General features: G+C 46.4%; 1 protein-coding gene across 4 annotated transcripts in view; it reads right to left on the bottom strand.

The window, feature by feature from the left end:
- Positions 1 to 17,998, bottom strand: part of ABTB3 (ankyrin repeat and BTB domain containing 3) — a 301,232-nt gene that overhangs the window by 113,414 nt on the left and 169,820 nt on the right. For all 4 annotated transcript variants that reach the window (XM_070600630.1, XM_070600632.1, XM_070600631.1 and 1 more), the window contains exon 2: positions 6,329 to 6,478. In XM_070600630.1, coding sequence (XP_070456731.1) covers positions 6,329 to 6,478 — 150 coding nt within the window. The remainder of the gene's footprint in view (positions 1 to 6,328; positions 6,479 to 17,998) is intronic.

Raw genomic sequence — 17,998 nt, 5'->3', positions numbered from 1 at the left:
CTTCATTTGCAAAATGGAGATAATGATAGTACCTACCTCATAGTATTAAATGAAGTAATGCATCTAAATCACTGAAAGTACTCAGAAGAGGGCTGGGCATATTCTAAGTGCTTCAAAGTATTCAGCACTATTTCTTTTTCTTTGTATCGTGATCATCATCCTATCACCATCACCAGCACTATCACCACCATCACCATCATCATCACCACCATCATCATCTTCATCATCAACACCATCATTTCCATCTTCATCATCATCATCACCACCATCACCACCCCACCCACCGTCAGCACCGTCATCATCACTACCATGATCCTTTTCTCCATCATCACAATCATCATCGCCATCATCACCATCATTATGAGCCTCATCCCTGGACCAGAGGCCCCAGGGATGTCTGGAAGGGAGCTGGCCCTGGGAGATGGAACCGGCACAGGGATTCTGCAAGTAGTAGCTGCATTTCAAACTTCACTCTCTATCTGTGCTATCTGCTGCTTCACCTGTCAGCTTCATGAACCCCCAAAACATCCACTTGTCACTAGCTGCCCCGAGTCTGGGGAACTGGAGTTTGGTTCCAGGAACCTACTTCGGAATCCACTGTCAGCCTTTTGGGATTCACTGTCATGATGTTTCTCATATCTGTGTGCTGCAGGTACAATTTATTTACTTAATATTTTTCTTTAAATTGCCTTATTCTTTCATACAAATAAATTCATTTTAAAAGGAAACTTTACATCAGTGCCATAAATGGAAAACCAATATTTTCTTAGTACTCATAAAAAATTCATAGCAATTAAAAATAGAAAGCGTTTTGTGTATTACCTAAGATCATCTCCCATGCTGCCCTTTGGGAAATGCTGCTTGAACCTGCCAGACTCAGGCTATCAGTGCTGTTCTCATGGAGCCATCCTCCTGCATGCCGGACGCAATCGCCCCCAGACAAAGGGCCACACATTCCAACAGTGGGCTCCTTCTGCCAGCACCTCTGCTTCCTTCCCTACTCCTCGTTTCATCCACAGCCAGCTACTGCTTACTAGAGGACATTTCAAAACCTCCCACAATCCTGGGGGAGAAGTAGCATCACCTTTTCACAGATGGTAAAACTAGGGATCAGACTGATCAAGTCACTTGCCCTAGGTCACACAGCACAGATGAGGAAATCAAGGCATTCTCCAGCATCATAAACTGCTGTTTAACTTGCCTCACCAAAACCCCTCCTCTTGAGAAAGAAAGGAAGGAAGGAAGGAAGGAAGGAAGGAAGAAAAGACCGCCTATAATCCAGGTCATTAGTACAGAGTGATGAGCGATTCGTTTGTAAGGAGGAAAGCTGGAGGAACAGGGATGGAACAACAGAAGGCTGAACTCTGGATTCAGTGGGAAACTTACCACTCATTCATGCATTCCTCAAATATTTATTCAGTCCTACTGTGTGCCAGACCTTGTTCTAGGCACTGGGGATACAGTGATGCTCAAAAAACGTCTCAGCTCTCATGGGATTTATAATCTTGGTGGGGAGGACAGAAAATAAACAGGTAAATATATAGTATGTCAGGTGGTAATGAGTGCTATGAAGAAAATGAAAGCAGGAAAAGTGTATACGGGGGAGGGGGAGGGGTGAGTGGGTGGGGAGGTTACAGAGAGGAGGGCCTCTCTGAGGAGGTGACATTTTAGAGGAGGCCTGAATGAAGTAAGGGAGGAGACTTGTAAATATCAGCAGAAGAGTTTTTCAGGCAGAAGCAGCAGCAGGTGCAAAGGCCCTGTGGTTGGAAGCATGCATGGAGTATTCAAGAAATACCAAGAGGACAGTGACTACCTTGCCACCAGAGAGGGTGACAGGTGCACCCTGGGGGTTGGAGGCAGCAGGACTCTCTGAAAAGAGCCCACATGCATCTCAAACAAGGAGAGAGACCCCCTTGTCCAAGGAATAAGGGCTGGCATTTTTTTCTGGTGACATTGAGGAGAGACAACCCAGAAACCCTTTTTACACACAGTTGTAAGTTAACGGCCACGTTGTGATTGCCTTACTGAGTGGGAACAACAAGTTCACGGTTAAGTGTGAAAAGACAACAGGAAGAGGCACTTCTCGAGGGAGCCCTAATTTTTTTCCCTTTAAACAACATAATTAATGACTGTCTGATGGGGATTTAATTGGATCTTGGGGGAAGCTGGGATGTCAGGTGGAAGAGCGGAGACCGGATCTGAGAGGACACAAATATGGGATCGGATGGGACCCACTGGGTTAAAATGGATAGAGTTGGTTTAAAAGTGAGAAAAATCCAAGGCCTGTGCTTTCCCCACAGCCTCAGTGGAGGGACCAGGTGGACCAATGCCCCCAGACCTAGGGAAGGAGACCCCGACCGCCCACCAGACTCTAAGTCAACTGTGAAGTTCAGTGCATCACCTTGCAAATTTCCTAGGGCTCAGGGTCAAAGAATCACCAGCCTGCGACAGTTTGGGGTCCTTTGTGGTGTCCTGATTTAGCTTCTCATCCCAATATTTTAGACACACACAGGGTCAGTTCTAGGTCTCAGTTCAAAACTCAGTTCAACAGAATAGTTCATATTCGACTGGAGTTTCATTAAGAGTTCCCCTCGCCTGTAGCGTTTTCTTCAGCTTTTGTTTCACAGACTAGTTCACTGTGGGTCATTCATTTATTCACTTGATGTTCAACAGATGTTCCCCAAGCCGTGGGTGAAGCTGAATTGGACACAGCATAACAAAATGGAAAACAGAAAAACTGGTTTGAATTATGACTCTGCCGCTTACTCGCTGTGTGGCCTTGGGCAAAACATTTATCCTTCCAAATCTCAGTTTTCTTATCTGCGAAATGGGAATAGAAATGCCTCTAATGTATTGTAAGCACTTGGCACACAGTAGGTGTTCTAGAAACAGTGGATGTATTTTTATCCCAAGCCATAAGAGGCTGGACAAAGATAAGAGCTCTGGACATCCTGGCGGATCAAGGCAGTTCTGGATTTTAATATGATGTCTTGAGGATAGAGGTGGGGGCTACAGGAATAAGTGTCAGCGCGCAGGGGTGGACCCCCCCCCCAAGTGCTGGCGAGGTTCTTGGTCACCTTTGTGAATTTCTGTGTCTCCACTATAGTTTCGAGGTCAGCATCCACACTGCACCCTACAGAGCAAACTGCAGCTCCTCGGCGCTGGAAGGAACACAGACCTGACCAACACTCTGACCTTCCGGAGGGGGCTCTCATTCCACCTGTCACGTGTGGAAACGTGTGCGGGGCTCCCTCAGGGGGAGTGTAGTCTAGTGGTGAGGTGTGACCCGGATTCGGTCTCAAGCCTTCCGCTCTCAGGTGTGGCTGATCTTAGCCAAGTGGTTTAACAACTTCTCGCCTCCGTTCCCATATCAATGTGGATAGTAATGGTCACAGCGGAAAGGATTCATGTAAAGATACTTCATAGTTTCCTCTTTCAATAAACATCAGCTGCTGCTATGATGCTATGATTATTGTTAGCTATTAAGAAGGCCACGGTCGGGGCTCCCCTGTCAAGCCTGGATAGCCTGATTCAAGGAGAGCAAGGATGTGTGGGAACAAACTCTCTCCATCTCCTGCTTCGTTTCTGGAATCCACAGGCAGAGTAACCTTTGAATATGAAGGACAGCTCTATGCATACAGACAGAGCAAGGCCGTATTGATTCAGACCACAGAGCCAGCCAGCCTAAATTACAGTCAGATCAGAAAAGAAGGCAATTTTATTACCTTTGCTCGCCCACGTGGCTTATCAACGGGCTTCCGGGCAAACGTTCTACGGGGCTGACTTAATGAATGCACAAAACCCGTTTGTAATTAGCAGCATCTATTTGTGTGCCAACAATTCATATGTGAAAGTCAACATTCGACGACAATGACAGAGTTTAATTTACAGAGCAAATTGTCCTTAAAAACAATTTATGCGGCAAGTCGCTCCCGCAGGCTGCCTGCTCAGGTGAAGCGTGGCTTTGCTTAGCAAATCCCTTCTTCGAAGAGATGCCGGAAGGAAGCAGGGCCCCAGCCCAGGTGCCAGACGCCAGGAGGGCTCTGAAGATATCCCAGGACAAACCTTTGAGACCCCAGGGGAGAGCGGGGAGGGGGCCTCTTCCCAGGTTATGCCCAACCCTGTAGCCAGATTCTGTGTTTCCGGGATCATGGGTGGGCCTTGGAAATTTTCAGAGTCCCAAACGATGTGGCATTTCTTCTCAGAGCAATGTTTCCCCAAGGGGGCTGCTTGGATTCTGTACATCTGAATCCCCGGGGAGCCGTTAAGATGCAGACATTTCCTTATCCCACGCCAATTATTGCAGATATCTCGAAATATCCTGCACGCACATCACTACCTCACTACAGTGGGGTCATCAGAGCTGCTGCTAAATCTTGTTGTCTAACGTGCTAGTAAAAAAGCACAGAATTACTATACCACAATTTAGATTAGAAATATTTCAATAACTGAATTTTAATACGATCAGTTTCCTTTGTAAACGTATGCACTTATTTTATGCATTTAAAAATATTCTGAGACAGGGTCCATGGGCTTCACCAGATTGCCAAAGGGGTCCACGGCATACAAAAGTTTAAGAACAAGCTACGACTGACCAGTAGTAGCTGGAAGACTCTACAACTAGAGGTGTCTTGTGGCTTCAGGGGTTTGAAGAGAATGGAAGCCCAATTTCCAAATTCAGAGATGGAGACGAGAGGGAGTGGCTCTCCTGTGACCACCAAGGCCCCCTTTATGGGGCCTCAATCAGCTACGGCTTCTCTTTCCAAGTAGGGTGCCACGTGCTAAGTGGAGGATGTCCATGCTGGGTGTACAGGGAATTCCTTTGGGAAGAGACACAAGTTGCCTTCTGGATCCTGAATCCTTTTATAGTTCAGGATTTTCTAGAATTTCACACAACTCATACTTTAACATAATCTAGGATCTCTGAGATCAATGCTCCAGGCCCATGAGGAACGAACACACAGCGAAGTCATCTGACAATCAGTCGGATCTTAAGTAAACATGGTTTTACTTTCCTCTGATTGGCCAGACTCAGAGAGCTCAGCCCTGAATGAGGGGCACGCAGGCGAGGCAAGTCATTGTTCAAACTTGAGACACCCAACCTTCTTGACAATCCTTTCCTTCTCTCTACGTTTCTGCCCCTTTCTTTCTCTCTTTCTTCTTCTGTTCTCTCTCTTTCTCCCTCCTTTCCTCTCTCTCTCTTTCTTCATATTTCCTGAGGACCTACTATGTGCCAGGCAGTACTTTTGGTGCTGGGGTTCCATTAGTGAACAAACCAAATATCTCTACTCTCAGCTGGAATACATTCTGGTAGGGAGAAATCGACAATTGAAAAAAAAAATGAGTAAAATCTAGTGTGTCTAGGAAGGAACGGGGAGGGGAGTGATGGCTAATGGTTACTGACTGGGTTTCTGGTTGGTTCATGAAAATGTTCTAAAGTGGATTGTGGTTATGGTGGCAAACCTCAGGAAATATACTAAAACCCATTGAACTGTACACTTTAAAGAGGTGAACTGCACATAAATAATATTTTAGTGAAGCTGTTATTAAAAACCAAAAATATATAGGGGGACAAGTGTCCTAAGGGTGCTATAATTTTAAATAGGGTGGTCAGGGAAAGTCTCATTGAGAAGGTAACGTTTGGGTGAGATTTGAAAGTAATGAGGGAGCAAGCCATGTGGCTGTCTGGAGGAAGAGTGGTCCAGGAAGAGGGAACAGTAAGTGCAAAGGTCCTGAGGTATGCCTGTGTGCGTTCAAGGAAGAACAAGGGGCCAGAGTGGCTGAGGTCAGTGGGCCTCAGGGGAGAGCAGAAGAAGAAACATCTGAGGGATATGGTGGGGGGCCTGGAAGCAATTCTGAGGACTTTGGCTTCTCCTATGGGTCAGATGGAGAGCCAGTGGAGGATTCTGAACGGAGGGGGTGATCTGTCATATGCTTTCAATGGATCCGATTGTGGAAATCAACAGTGGACGGCCGCCATCCTTACAGCATTTACTGTGTGCCAGGTACAGTGGCAAATTCCTTTCCAGGCATTAGCTCACTGGATTCAACTCTAAGCTAGGTACTATTATTTTCTCTATTTTATATAAAAGGAAGCTGGGGCTCAGAGGAGGTTAGGACCGTGGCATACATCAGTGGCAGAGCCAGGAAAGCTCCCAGGCCTGCCTGACTCCAGTGCCCTTGCCTTCCCCACAGCCACCACTGGCATGGCTCTGTGCACACAGCAGGTGCTCAATGAAAGGTGTCACCTGGCCGGTTACAAAGCACTGCACTGAGGGCAGCGGGCGCCTTGGGCACAGAGAGGGCCTGAGAACCAGCATCCACTTACTCAGTTCCGCGATGCTGCCCACGCGGGTGGCCAGCAAGGATTGCTCGATGGTCCTCAACTCCGACTGGCTGAACATGGGCAGTTCTCCGGGCTTGCTGGACCGCTGCGGGTCTCTGTGAAGGTTCAGGCTGTCGGGCAGGCACAGCACTCCTGCAGTGGGTGGGGGGAGAGAGAAGGAAAGGAGAACAGATGGTTATTTTTCGATTAACCAAAGGAGGGGTGCAGAACCTCGAACAACCTCAAACCGCCCTGGAGTTGGTACTGCCAAGCCAGAGTGAGAACCACGGCCCTGGACCCCTTCTAGAAATGATGGCTATTTAACAAGGTTTCCCCGAGTCCTGACCGGCTGATTTTAACAAACATGGGGACACCGTCTGTACATACACAGGTCCAAAGGACACAAAATAGAAGCCTGTCCTCGGGCCTTCAAGGATTCTACTCTCAGAGATGCCTCATGAGAAGCTAGTGGTCACTGTCCCACTCTCCATCCCCGAGGCAGCTGCCATCCCTGAGTGCCCTGGAGGGAGTCTCTGCTGGCCGTCCCTCTGAGGGCTAGCTTCATTAGCCCAACCAGTTCAACTCTGGGTGGCTGGGCTGCTATCTGTAAGGCTCTGGCTTTCTCGGTGGAGCTCCACGTCAGGAGGGAGAAGAGTCCCCATGGGCTTTTGTAACTTGTATGGTGAATACCCATGGGAAATCCCTGGAATCCAATTGTTCTCTTCCATTCCTTTCCATCCCACCAACATTCAGCAAGAACCTGAGAGCTTGGCTTGGTAGGTCGTTCAGAAATATTCACTGCTCCCTGGACCACCCCGACCTCCACAGGCAGAGGAAGCTTCTTTGCTCCTTCACTTTGGACTTGATTAGTTGACTGACTTTGGCCAAAGGTATGTTAACGGACCCAATGGAACCAAAGGCCTGACAAGTGCCTGTGCAGTTGAACTCGCTCTCCTGTGCCTCTGCCACTTTCATGAGAAAAGCAGGCCCTGGCTAGCCTGCTGGTCCAAGGATGGTGAGAGACACATGGAGCAGATCCACTACCAGCCTGCAGCTCAGAGCTGTTCCACGAAAACAAATGCTAACTTGGCATGCCGTTGAGATAGCGGGGTTGTTTTTTACTCAGCATTATTATGGTGGTAACTAACAGATACACCTACCAACAGCCAGTCACTGAGGATACAAGGCAAGCAGGCTTTGTGGTGTGTTAGGGGCTGAGGATACAGTGGTGGACAGAATACACATACTCCCTGCCCTCAGTGGGCTCACAGTCTAACGGGAAGGAGACGAATTACACGCACAACTACAAAGCCGTCTGATACACGCTCTATGGCAGAAGATGAGGAATAAAGGGATGTCTTAGGAGGGACCTGAAGAACGAGCAGTTGTTAACAAGGAGGAAACACTTATTGAGTGCCTACTGTGTACCCAACCCTACTAGGCATTTTGAAGATGCTAAAGAAGCAGAAGACATACTCAAGTAGGTAGTTCAAGCCCACCCCTCACCCTGCTCAAACCACAAAAGTTCAGCGAACAAAGTTTCCTCTGTTGAAGACGGGCAGGTGAGAGGCGGCCCCTGTCACACACCTCTTCTGGCCCGTGCTGCCTAATTAGTGGCTGCAGCCACACTGAGCCAGTCACTTGTTCCTGACTGTTTCGTCTTCACACCTAGCAGGTGGATACAATGGTGAAGGCACCTGCAGTAGAAGTTTTCTGGATGAATAATGAATAAACGGATGAAGGATGCAAATGACCATTAGATTTTAGTGTTTCTATAATCAGGAAACTGGTCCAATAAGTTTCTTTCTAAGATTGTTCTTTATCCACTGGGTTTCAAGATTTGTGACTGTGATTCAGAATAAGAATGTGTTTTCTATCATGGCCCAGCACACATGCACACACCACGCCCACCACACACTTTTCATGTTTTCCATGAAAAAAAATTCATGGAAAATGATACTGATCCTTCCTATGTAGGATGCATTCTCAATTTTTTCTCTTTTCATTTCTCTTCTCTTCTATCTTATTAATAAAAATGCTGGTCTGTAGCACTAAAAGTGATTTCACAACCCACTAATGGGTCATGACAGGCAGTTTGAAGAACACTGTGGATGTGCCAGCATGCCACTCGGCATTAATTGGACAACACAGATTCACCATTTACCGGACGCTCCCCAGTGCTGGGCTAGCCTCCGGCCGGGATGCAGAGATGACTGAGAGGCCAGCCCTGCCCTTCAGGAACCCTGAGCCTTTCAGGAAAGACAAAACCTTCAGAGAAATGCCTCTCCTGCAAGGCCGGCCTCCACCCTGTGCCCTTTCCCTTAACAGCCAAGTCCTCCTCCTGTTCACCCCAGGCAGGGAGGGACGCCCTGACTCATCCTTGCTTCTTCCTGTTTGCTCACCTGCGGAGACGTTTGGTTGGAGGCCAAGTCAAGTAGCCGTTGCCATGGCAAGGAAGGTTGGGCCAATCCCCTATCTGATGCCCCTGACGCCTCTGACTCTAATTCAGAGTGCTCACTGCAAATGGCACCAGATGATAGTGACTCAAAACTCCGGGTGATGAGGCCCCCTGCTGGGGAAAAGGGGGTGGTGGTCAGGGGGCTTCACAGCAAAGGAGATGCCTGAGTGAGCCCTGAACGTCAGGGAGGATGAAGTTTTCTAATTAATAGTACAGATGAGCTTTACATGCACCCACAGGATTGCTTTTTTGGTGTCTGCATGATGCGCAGCAGGTTCTTCTCCCGCACCTGCCTCTTAAAACGTTGCTTTACACGTTGGTTGAGGCACAAGCAAACAGCACGTGGAGCCTGGAACCCACAGTTTCAGTCCTGGTTCTGCCACTTCCCTCCTATGTTTAACCTTGGGCAGGTCTCAGAGCCTCTCTGGACCTCAGTTTCTTCTTCTGTGAAACGGGGGTAAGAGTAATGGCCTTGTCTCCCTCCCAAGGTTGCTGGGAGTCGGGGATGAAATGAGATAACGTGTACCAAAGTATTTTGCCTGTGCTGAGTGAACAGTAGGTCTTCAACATATGTTAACTGCAAGGAAAATCAATTAATGTGTATAAACCCAGCTTTGGACCACTTTATGCCTCATCATAGGAATAAACAATTTCCCTTGGAATTATTCCTCCTTCCTTTAGAGTTATAAATTTAAATGTGAAAATATAAGTATTCAAAGAAAGTTTGAAAGCTAGATTACTGAAATTTGGGAAATCTATAATTGATCTATTATGCAAAGATTATATACCAGGGTTTTCTTTTTTTTATTTCGTTTTGAGGATTCTATACGTGGTATACATATAAACTAGAGTTATTTATTTTTTTGTATAAAAATCAACTAGGTCAATAAGAAGGGCCCAGCATCATATTTTAGTGTCAGACACGGGCCTGAGTTTCGGACTTCTCATCAATTTCCATTACGGGAGCCAAGGACAGTCACAGCTTAGCGATTAGAGTCAAGTTCAAAGACGGAGGAACCAAGGTCCAAATATGACTTTGACTGGACATAAAGGAAATAATTTCCCTTGAGAGCAGGTGATCATAAGCCAGGGTCCCCGATGGGCTTGAAGGGGTCAGGGTCTCCCTGAAATTCTATTACTTTAGGGTGGGTTGTACATTTATCTAAGGAGGAATTTTATTTACATTTTCAAAGGGGTCTGTGGGTCTCTAAAAATGATGAACTAATGCCTTTGAGTGTCCACAATTCCAGCCATAAACAGGGCTCTCTGCTCTGGGACAGATCTGGCTGTAGATGGGACAGCGTGGGCCTGGCATAACCACGGGCCCCAGTGCAGCCAAGCTGCAATCCTGCTGCAGCCTCGCGTGCAACTCGGACGAAGAACTTCCCAGCGCCCCAGTCAGCTTCCACGTCTGCCAAGAGGGGTTAAAGTACCTACTTCATCGGTTTATTGTGGTGATTAAACAAGATAATATACTTAAAGCCTCTGGCCTCCATTAAGTGCCTGATAAATACCCCGTCCCCACAAATGTGCAGTTCTGTTTATTTAACGTCTGGATTCAAACAAGCCTGTGGATCATCTTTCCAAATTCTTGTGCGACTGGAGACAGACAACCTTCTGGTTAGGTCACTTAGAACATAAAATATGAGAACCGCTCCCCTGGGACAACCACATCTGGCATTCTGTGTCTGATGGGGGTGATCAGGGGTGCATTTCTGCCTCCCGATATGCCTACCTTCCTATATGCAAAGGACGGCCCCATAGCAAATACAATGCCCTGCCATCCTTTCCCTCATTCTCAGCTTCTCTCTGTGTTCCGTTCTATTATTGGACCTGGATACTATTTACCCACCAAGAGAAAAGCAAATAAGACAGCCATCAGCACGCAGCCATTCTCCCCTCAGTGACAATGCTGATGATGGCGATGAAGGAGAGGAAGGAGGCGACGTACGTCTTGGCACCATGGACACGGGCTTGGGTTCTGCCTTGTCTGTCTCTGGCTGCAAGAGGAGAACAGACACTCCAAGTCTGCCTGCCAAGCTAGTCCTTGTTTTCTGCTAAGCTATCCTCAGAATTTAAAGTGGAGGGTCTGGCATCAGCCCCAGCTTTGAGAAATGGGAAGGAAGCAGCTGGGGTGCTGAAGACCAGCCCTTGAACAGGCACCAACAGACCCCGCTGGGTGCAGGTTCCTGCCCTGCCATCCCAGCTGTGTGGCACGGGGCTAATGACTTGGCTCCTCTGAGCCTCCGTTCCTCCCCCTGGAAAACGTTTGATACTATCTACCTCCTAGCGTGGCTGGGAGGCTGTAATGGGGAAATATATATGGACAACCTGGCACAAAAAAGGGGTGGATAAATGTTTGCTAATAATCCAAGTGACGTTCTTTGAAGCCAAAGATTTAGGAATTCAATAACACTCTGCCAGAAGGCTTTCCTTTACTGTTAAATTTATTAAGAAATAAGATGGGAAGTTATCAGATTTTTTTTTAATGTTTGCACAACCGGCTTGGAAACTCCATTTTATTTTAAGAGACTTGGTAGTGGGAAACAAATTCAGGGCTGGCTTGGTGAACCCATCTATCTGTGAGAGGCATGCCATACTCCAATTAGGATAAACCCAGACCACGGTTCATTACTTTTCCCCCCAGAATGAATTACATTCCAAGGGAAAGTTCTTAGGAAGTCTGAAGCCAAACCATCAAAAGAAATAAGAGGAAAGATGGAGAATTTTCAGAAATGGGTTCAATAACATGTCCAGAAGGGGAGCCTGAAGTATACAGGAGGAATAAGCGTGCTGACCTTAAAGGAACACGAAGATACTTAGGAATCTTCACTCAACCACAGACACTGAGCATCAACCCCAAAGGCAACAGGACACAGTTCTGCCTTCAGAGGCTCCCGGTTGGCTGGAGAGACAGACCCACCACCAACTGAAATACTGTGGGAGAGCAGAGCAGAGCAGAGGTGTGCGTGGGGCCCTGGTGGGGAGCACAGCACGGGGAGCCCAAGTCAGTCCAGGAGCTTCGGGGAAGCTGCCCCGGGGAGCTCAACCCTGGAGCTGGGGCCTGGGGGAGCAGACAGCTTACAGCAGAGTTGAAAGAGTGTGGATTCTGGAGCCCCAGTGAATGCTCAGGTTAAATCGCCACTGTGCCACTTGCCGGCAATGTCACCTTAGGCATGTCATTTGGGCTCCCTGTACCTCAGTTTCCTTGCAAATAATATGGGAAAGGTCATAGTATCATCTTCCTGGGGCCATTGGAAGATCAAATGAGTTAATACATGTAAATCTTGGCCCCTATAAATAGCTCAATAAATGTTACTATGTATTAATGTTAATATTGTTGTTATTAATTATTAGAGAAGGACATTCCAAGGAAGAACAAAGGCCCAGAGGCACGTCTCTGCATATAAAAGAGTGGCTGGAAAAGAGGGTGCAGAAGGTAGGAGGAGAGCTGGACCGGGAGGGGGAGGTGGGCCGTGGAGGGCACTGGGCCAAAAGGGTTTGTACTTGAAAACTAAACCCTTACCTTCCAGCTATTGTGTTTCTTTCTCTTCCCTCTCACAGCCAAAATTCTAGAAAGAGTGGTCAACACCCACTATCTCCATTTCTTCCTCTCCCTCACTGTCTCTATACCTTGTTATCTTCATTTTTCCTGGGTGCGCAGCAAGTTCATGTTCACCCTTCAAGGCCCAACTCAAATGTCACTTTTGAGATCCCAAGCCCCAAAGAAGCTGCAGGCCCTGTTCTTAGGAAGCTCCTGGTCCAGAGAGGGAGATCTTGAGACAACAGGGGCACTGCATCCCTGTGTGCCTGCTGGGTGCTGAGGCAGAGAGAGGCAGGGACAAGGGAGGCTGGGTCACAAAGGAGGAAGTGGCCCAAGGCGACCCCACAGGCTGCCCTCCCCATCTGAGCCAGATGCTGCTCGCTTTCCCTTGCAGTCAGCTCAGGAGCAAGGGGATCTAATTAAAATCTGGGTTAGGGACTATGAGCCCACAGCAGCAGCGCTGCTGTTATTAAGGCATTGTCCATGGTACGAGGCGCACAGAGAGGGTGCGGAGACGGCGTGGCTCTGCCACTGATAGCGCAGAGAAGAAGATCAGCTGTCACAGGACCTTGGGGAAGTAAAGGGCAAAACACTCTGTTCATTCACCTATTCAATGAGTATTAGATGAGCACCCACGAGGTGCCAGGTGCAGCTCTAGGTACTGGGGATCCAGTAGCAAAATACTGGAAATCTTTGCCGTCTTGGTGTTCCAGATCCATAAGCAGAATATGTAGCTGTTGGGTGGTAAGTGCCACAGAGAAAAACAGAGCAGGACAGGAGGATGGGGAGTGCTGGGTGGGGTAGTGGGGTCACACTGAGAGGGGGACATTCAAAGAGAGACTTGAAGGAAGTGAGCGTGTGAGCCAGACTGATATCTTGGGGGAAGAGGCCAGCAGAGGGGACAGTCGGGTAAAGACCCTGAGGAGGGGGGTGGGCTTGTCTTGTTGGAGGAAGGACAGAGAAAGTGAGGGGAAAGCAACAGGTGATGAGGCCATGGGAGTGGTGAGCGCAGACTGAGTGGAGCCTCATGGGCGAATCTCGACTTTGGCTTTTAGTCTGAGCGAGATGGAGGGTTCTGAGTAGAAGAGGGATGTGATCTGACCCTTTTGGAGGGTCACTTGAGTGGTGGGTGGAGAACAGACTGCAGGGAGTGGCCAAGGCAGAACCAGAGCAGTGATGGTGGAGGTGGGACAAAAGTGATTCTCGAGACCAAGTGAAGATAAAGCCAATGGACTTGCTAATTGAGTGCAGGGTGTAAGAAAAAGAGAGCAATCAAGAACCACTCCAAAGTTTTTGACCTATACAATTGAAAGGATGGATTCACCATTTACTGATGTGGGGGAATACTACAAGAGGGTTGGGTTTGGGGAAAAGATCAATAATTCCGTTTTGGTCACGTTCAACTTGAGATCTCTTGGACAGCCAAGTGGAGGTGCTGAGCAGGCTTCCCTACTCTCTCTTCCTACCCGCCATGAGGCAAAGCGTCATCATGCAAGCCCCATGGTGGTTGATGCCTCCTTCCCCTCTTTCCTCTTCCTTGTCATGAGGGAGTGCTGTTAAATATTCTTATAAGATTGCTGGTTACTTCCATCGCCCTCCGTCCTCTCCCAGGGTTCTGCATTTATTGCATTATCTGTGCAACATCCCCCATAGAGTCCTGAGCTACATCCATCTCGTAGGGACTTAAGAAGAGAGAGAGAGAGTCATTTCCCCATTTTCCTCTTCTCTGCAGTGAGGAGTGCCTGGGGCGCTATGGGGCTGGTGAGCATCTGCTTTGGTCCCTGACTCGCAAGGGGTTCAGGGTTTCATTTCAGAACTTCCAGCAGTGGAATGGTATTTTAGACCTCCAGCTAGGACTTGAGTAGCTGTGGAAATGTCAGCGGTTGGTCAGGCTTGGGAGATCATCTGGCTCCCAGGACCGTGGACTGCAGCCTTTTGGAAGTTCTCTGAAAAGCATGTCCCTTGCTCCCTCTATAGCAGTGATACTCATGGGCATGGTGTCATGTGGTGGTGATAAAACTCAGCCTGGGATGTGACTGACAGGGAAGTTGTGTGTCAGAGTGTTTTAAGCTAAAAAATAGTCTTTGACATTTCAATTAGCACACGGCAACAGGCCGGGTCAAATAACAAGGAGACAGCCTTTTGGACCATGGAGACTCTCTTGCTCTTTATCAAGGTGGCCACGCAACTTCCTCTTGAGTACTTGCAATTCAAATTCATTAATCACTTCATACATCCAACCATCCATTTATCCACCCATTCAAATTCCATTTATATAATGCATCATCCTTTAATTAATAAAAGGGTAATTAATTAATGAAACAAGACATACTATGTGCTACACATTGTGCTGAGCAAGGACAACATAGCAGGAAACAAAACAAAGTAGCTGCTCTCATGGAGCTTAACTTCCATTCATCTATCTACTCATCCATCCAACTACCCTTCCTTCTTCCATTCATCCACCCCTGCCTCCCTCTCTCCTTCCCCCTCTCCCTCCATCCACCTACCTACCCTTTTATCCATCCATCCATCCATCCATCCACCCACCCACTCTGTATAATGTGCCAGACTGAGACTACAGTGAAAAGTAAGAAACAGACCCAGTCCTTAAGAAATTCATTACCTAGTGGGGTAAGTACACATGCTCATGAGTGTCACAGGCGCTATAAGAGAAGACCACACATGCTACACTGGTGGCACAAATAAAAATTGTGTATTATACCCGGATGGTGTGTCAGGAAAGTCTTCAGAGATGAGCTGACCCAGGATCAGTATTGAAAGATGAGCTGATGTTCCTTAGTTGAACTGGATGGGAGGTGGGGGAGAGGAGGATATAGGAATGAGCAAACTAGAGGGAGCAGCAAAAGCCAAGGCACGGAGGCAAGACAACTCCTGGTGCCTTGTAAGGATTGTCATAAGTTGGAGCATCGAGTTGAAGAGAATCACAATGCGGTTGTGACTAGAGAGGTGGGCAGGGGCTGGATCAGGGAAGGGCTTGAGTGCCTTGCTGAGGGGCTTGTACATCATGGAAGGAGAAAATTCTGGTGCTTTGTTACTTGCCACCATGAGGTCAGGATTCACTGCTGGCATGCTGGCCAGAACGACCATCAAACACCCAGAGATGCCCACACTCAATGGGAGACACAACAGAGGAAGAGAATAGCACTCTCTTAGGCTGCCTGCAGACCCAGACCAACGCGTCGTCCCATATCATCCTCTGCCTTTCGGATCACCTCGACTTAGAATGCTGACTGTGGGTCTTTTCTGGCTCAGTGGATATTTCAAACTTGACCTCTGGCTTCCCTTGAATCTCAACAGTCACCTGATTCTTCTCTATCTCTCTCTGAGCCTTAAGATCCCAACTGGCCATCGGGGTGTGGCTGAGCTGGACACCTGGCTGGATCCCCTGCCCCCTCAGCACTCTCCTGACTGCTTCCAGCCCAGACTGTCCCTCTGCTTCCATATCAACATGTCGAGATAATGTGGTGAGTCAAAAGTTGGCCTCTGCGTATTCTATGTCTCCTCTTCACCACTCCAGTCCCATCTTGGACATTCATTTAAAAAATGTAAGCTACTTTTGAAGAGATATATGCACCCCTATGTTCATTGCAATATTATTTATAATAGCCAAGATATGGAAGCAACCTAAGTGTTCACTGATAAAAGAATGGACAAAGAAGATGTGGTGTATATAATGGACTATTATTCAGCCATGAAAAAGAATAAAATCTTGCTATTTGTGACGACATGGATGGACCTAGAGGGTATTATGCTAAGTGAAATGTCAGACAGAGAAGGACAAATACCATATGATCTCACTTATACGTGGAATATAAAAAACAAAACAGACAAAACAAAACAGAAACAGAATCAGAGAGAGAGAACAAACTCGTGATTACCAAAGGCGGGAGGGGTTGGGGGGTGGGAAAAATAGGTGAAAGGGATTAAGAGGTAAAAACTTACATTTAAAATATAAACATCATGGGGATGTAACATATAGCCTAGGGAATATAGTCAATAATATTGTGATATCTTTGTATGGTGATAAATGGTGACTAGATTTATTGTGGTGATCATTTAATAATCCATATAAATATCGAATCACTATGATGTACCCCTGAAACTAATAGGATATTATGTGTCAATTATACTTCAATTTAAAAAAACCCAACTGAACAAAAAATGTAAGCTACTTTCAAAACATTCATTATAAAGTTATATATGCCATTTCAAAAACTTCAACAGTGAGAAAGGTAAGCAAAATAACTTGTTGGGATTTTGATTGGGGTTGAATTGAATCTATAAATAAAATTGGGAAGAACTGACATTTTGACAATATTTTCTTTCTATCCATGAACATGGACTATCTCTCCATCTATTTAGATCTTCTTTGATTTCATTCATCAGAGTTTTCTAGTTTTCCTCATATAGATCTTGTACATATTTTGTTAGATTTATACATATTTCACTTTGGGGGGGTGCTACTGCAAATGGTACTGTGTCTTTAATTTCAAATTCTACTTGTTCATTGATGGTATATAAGAAAGTAGTTGACTTTTGTATATTAACCTTGTATTTTGGATCTTGCTATTACTGCTTAATACTTTCAGGAGTTTTTTGTCAGTTCTTTTGAATTTTCTACATAGACAATTGTGTTACCTGCAAACAAAGAGAGTTTTACTTCTTCCTTCCCAATCTGTACACCTTGTATTTCCTTTCCTTGTCTCATTGCATTAGGTAGGATTTCCAGTATGATGCTGAAAATCAGTGGTGAGAAGGAACATCCTTACCTTCCTCCTGATCTTGGTAGGACAGCTTTGAGCTTTTCACCATTAAGCATGATGTTAGCTGTAGATTTTTTTGTAGATATGCTTTATGAAGCTGAGGAAATTCCCTCTTTCCTAGTTTACTGAGAGTTTTTATCATGAATGGATGCTGGATTTTGTCAAATGATTTTCTGCATCTATTGATATGGCTCTGTGATTTTTCTCCTTTAGCCTGTTGATGTGATGGATTACATTAATTGATTTTGAATATTGAACCAGCCTTGCATACTTGGGATAAATCCCACTTGGCATGGTGTATAATTCTTTTTTTTTTTGATGAGGAAGATCAGCCCTGAGCTAACATCTGTTGCCAATCTTCCTCTTTTTGCTTAAGGAAGATTATTCCCGAGCTAACAGCTGTACCAATCTTCCTCAATTTTTTATGTGGGATGCCGCCACAGCATGGCTTGATGAGCAGTGAGTAGGTCCATGCCCACAATCCGAACCCATGAACCCTAGGCCACTGAAGCAGAGCGCACAAACTTAACCACTATGTCACTGGGCCAGCCCCTACAATTCTTTTTATACATTATTGGATTTGATTTGCTAATATTTTGTTGAAGGTTTTGCATTTATGCTCACAAGAGATATTTGTCTATAGTTTTCTTTTCTTGTACAGTCATATGTTGCTTAACAATGGGATATGTTCTGAGAAATGCGTTCATTGTTGTGTGAACATGATAGAGTGTACTTACACAAACCTAGATGGTATAGCGTACTACACACCTAGGCTATATGATACTAATCTTATGGGACCCCCATTGTACCTGTGGTCTCTCATTGACTGAAACATTGTTATGCAGTGCATGACTGTAATATCTTTGTCTGGTTTGGTATGCTGG

Source organism: Equus przewalskii, chromosome 29, assembly GCF_037783145.1.
Source record: "Equus przewalskii isolate Varuska chromosome 29, EquPr2, whole genome shotgun sequence".
NCBI lineage: Eukaryota > Metazoa > Chordata > Mammalia > Perissodactyla > Equidae > Equus > Equus przewalskii.
Note: the sequence above shows the minus strand (reverse complement) of the source record. Positions and strands in the feature narration are given on the sequence as shown.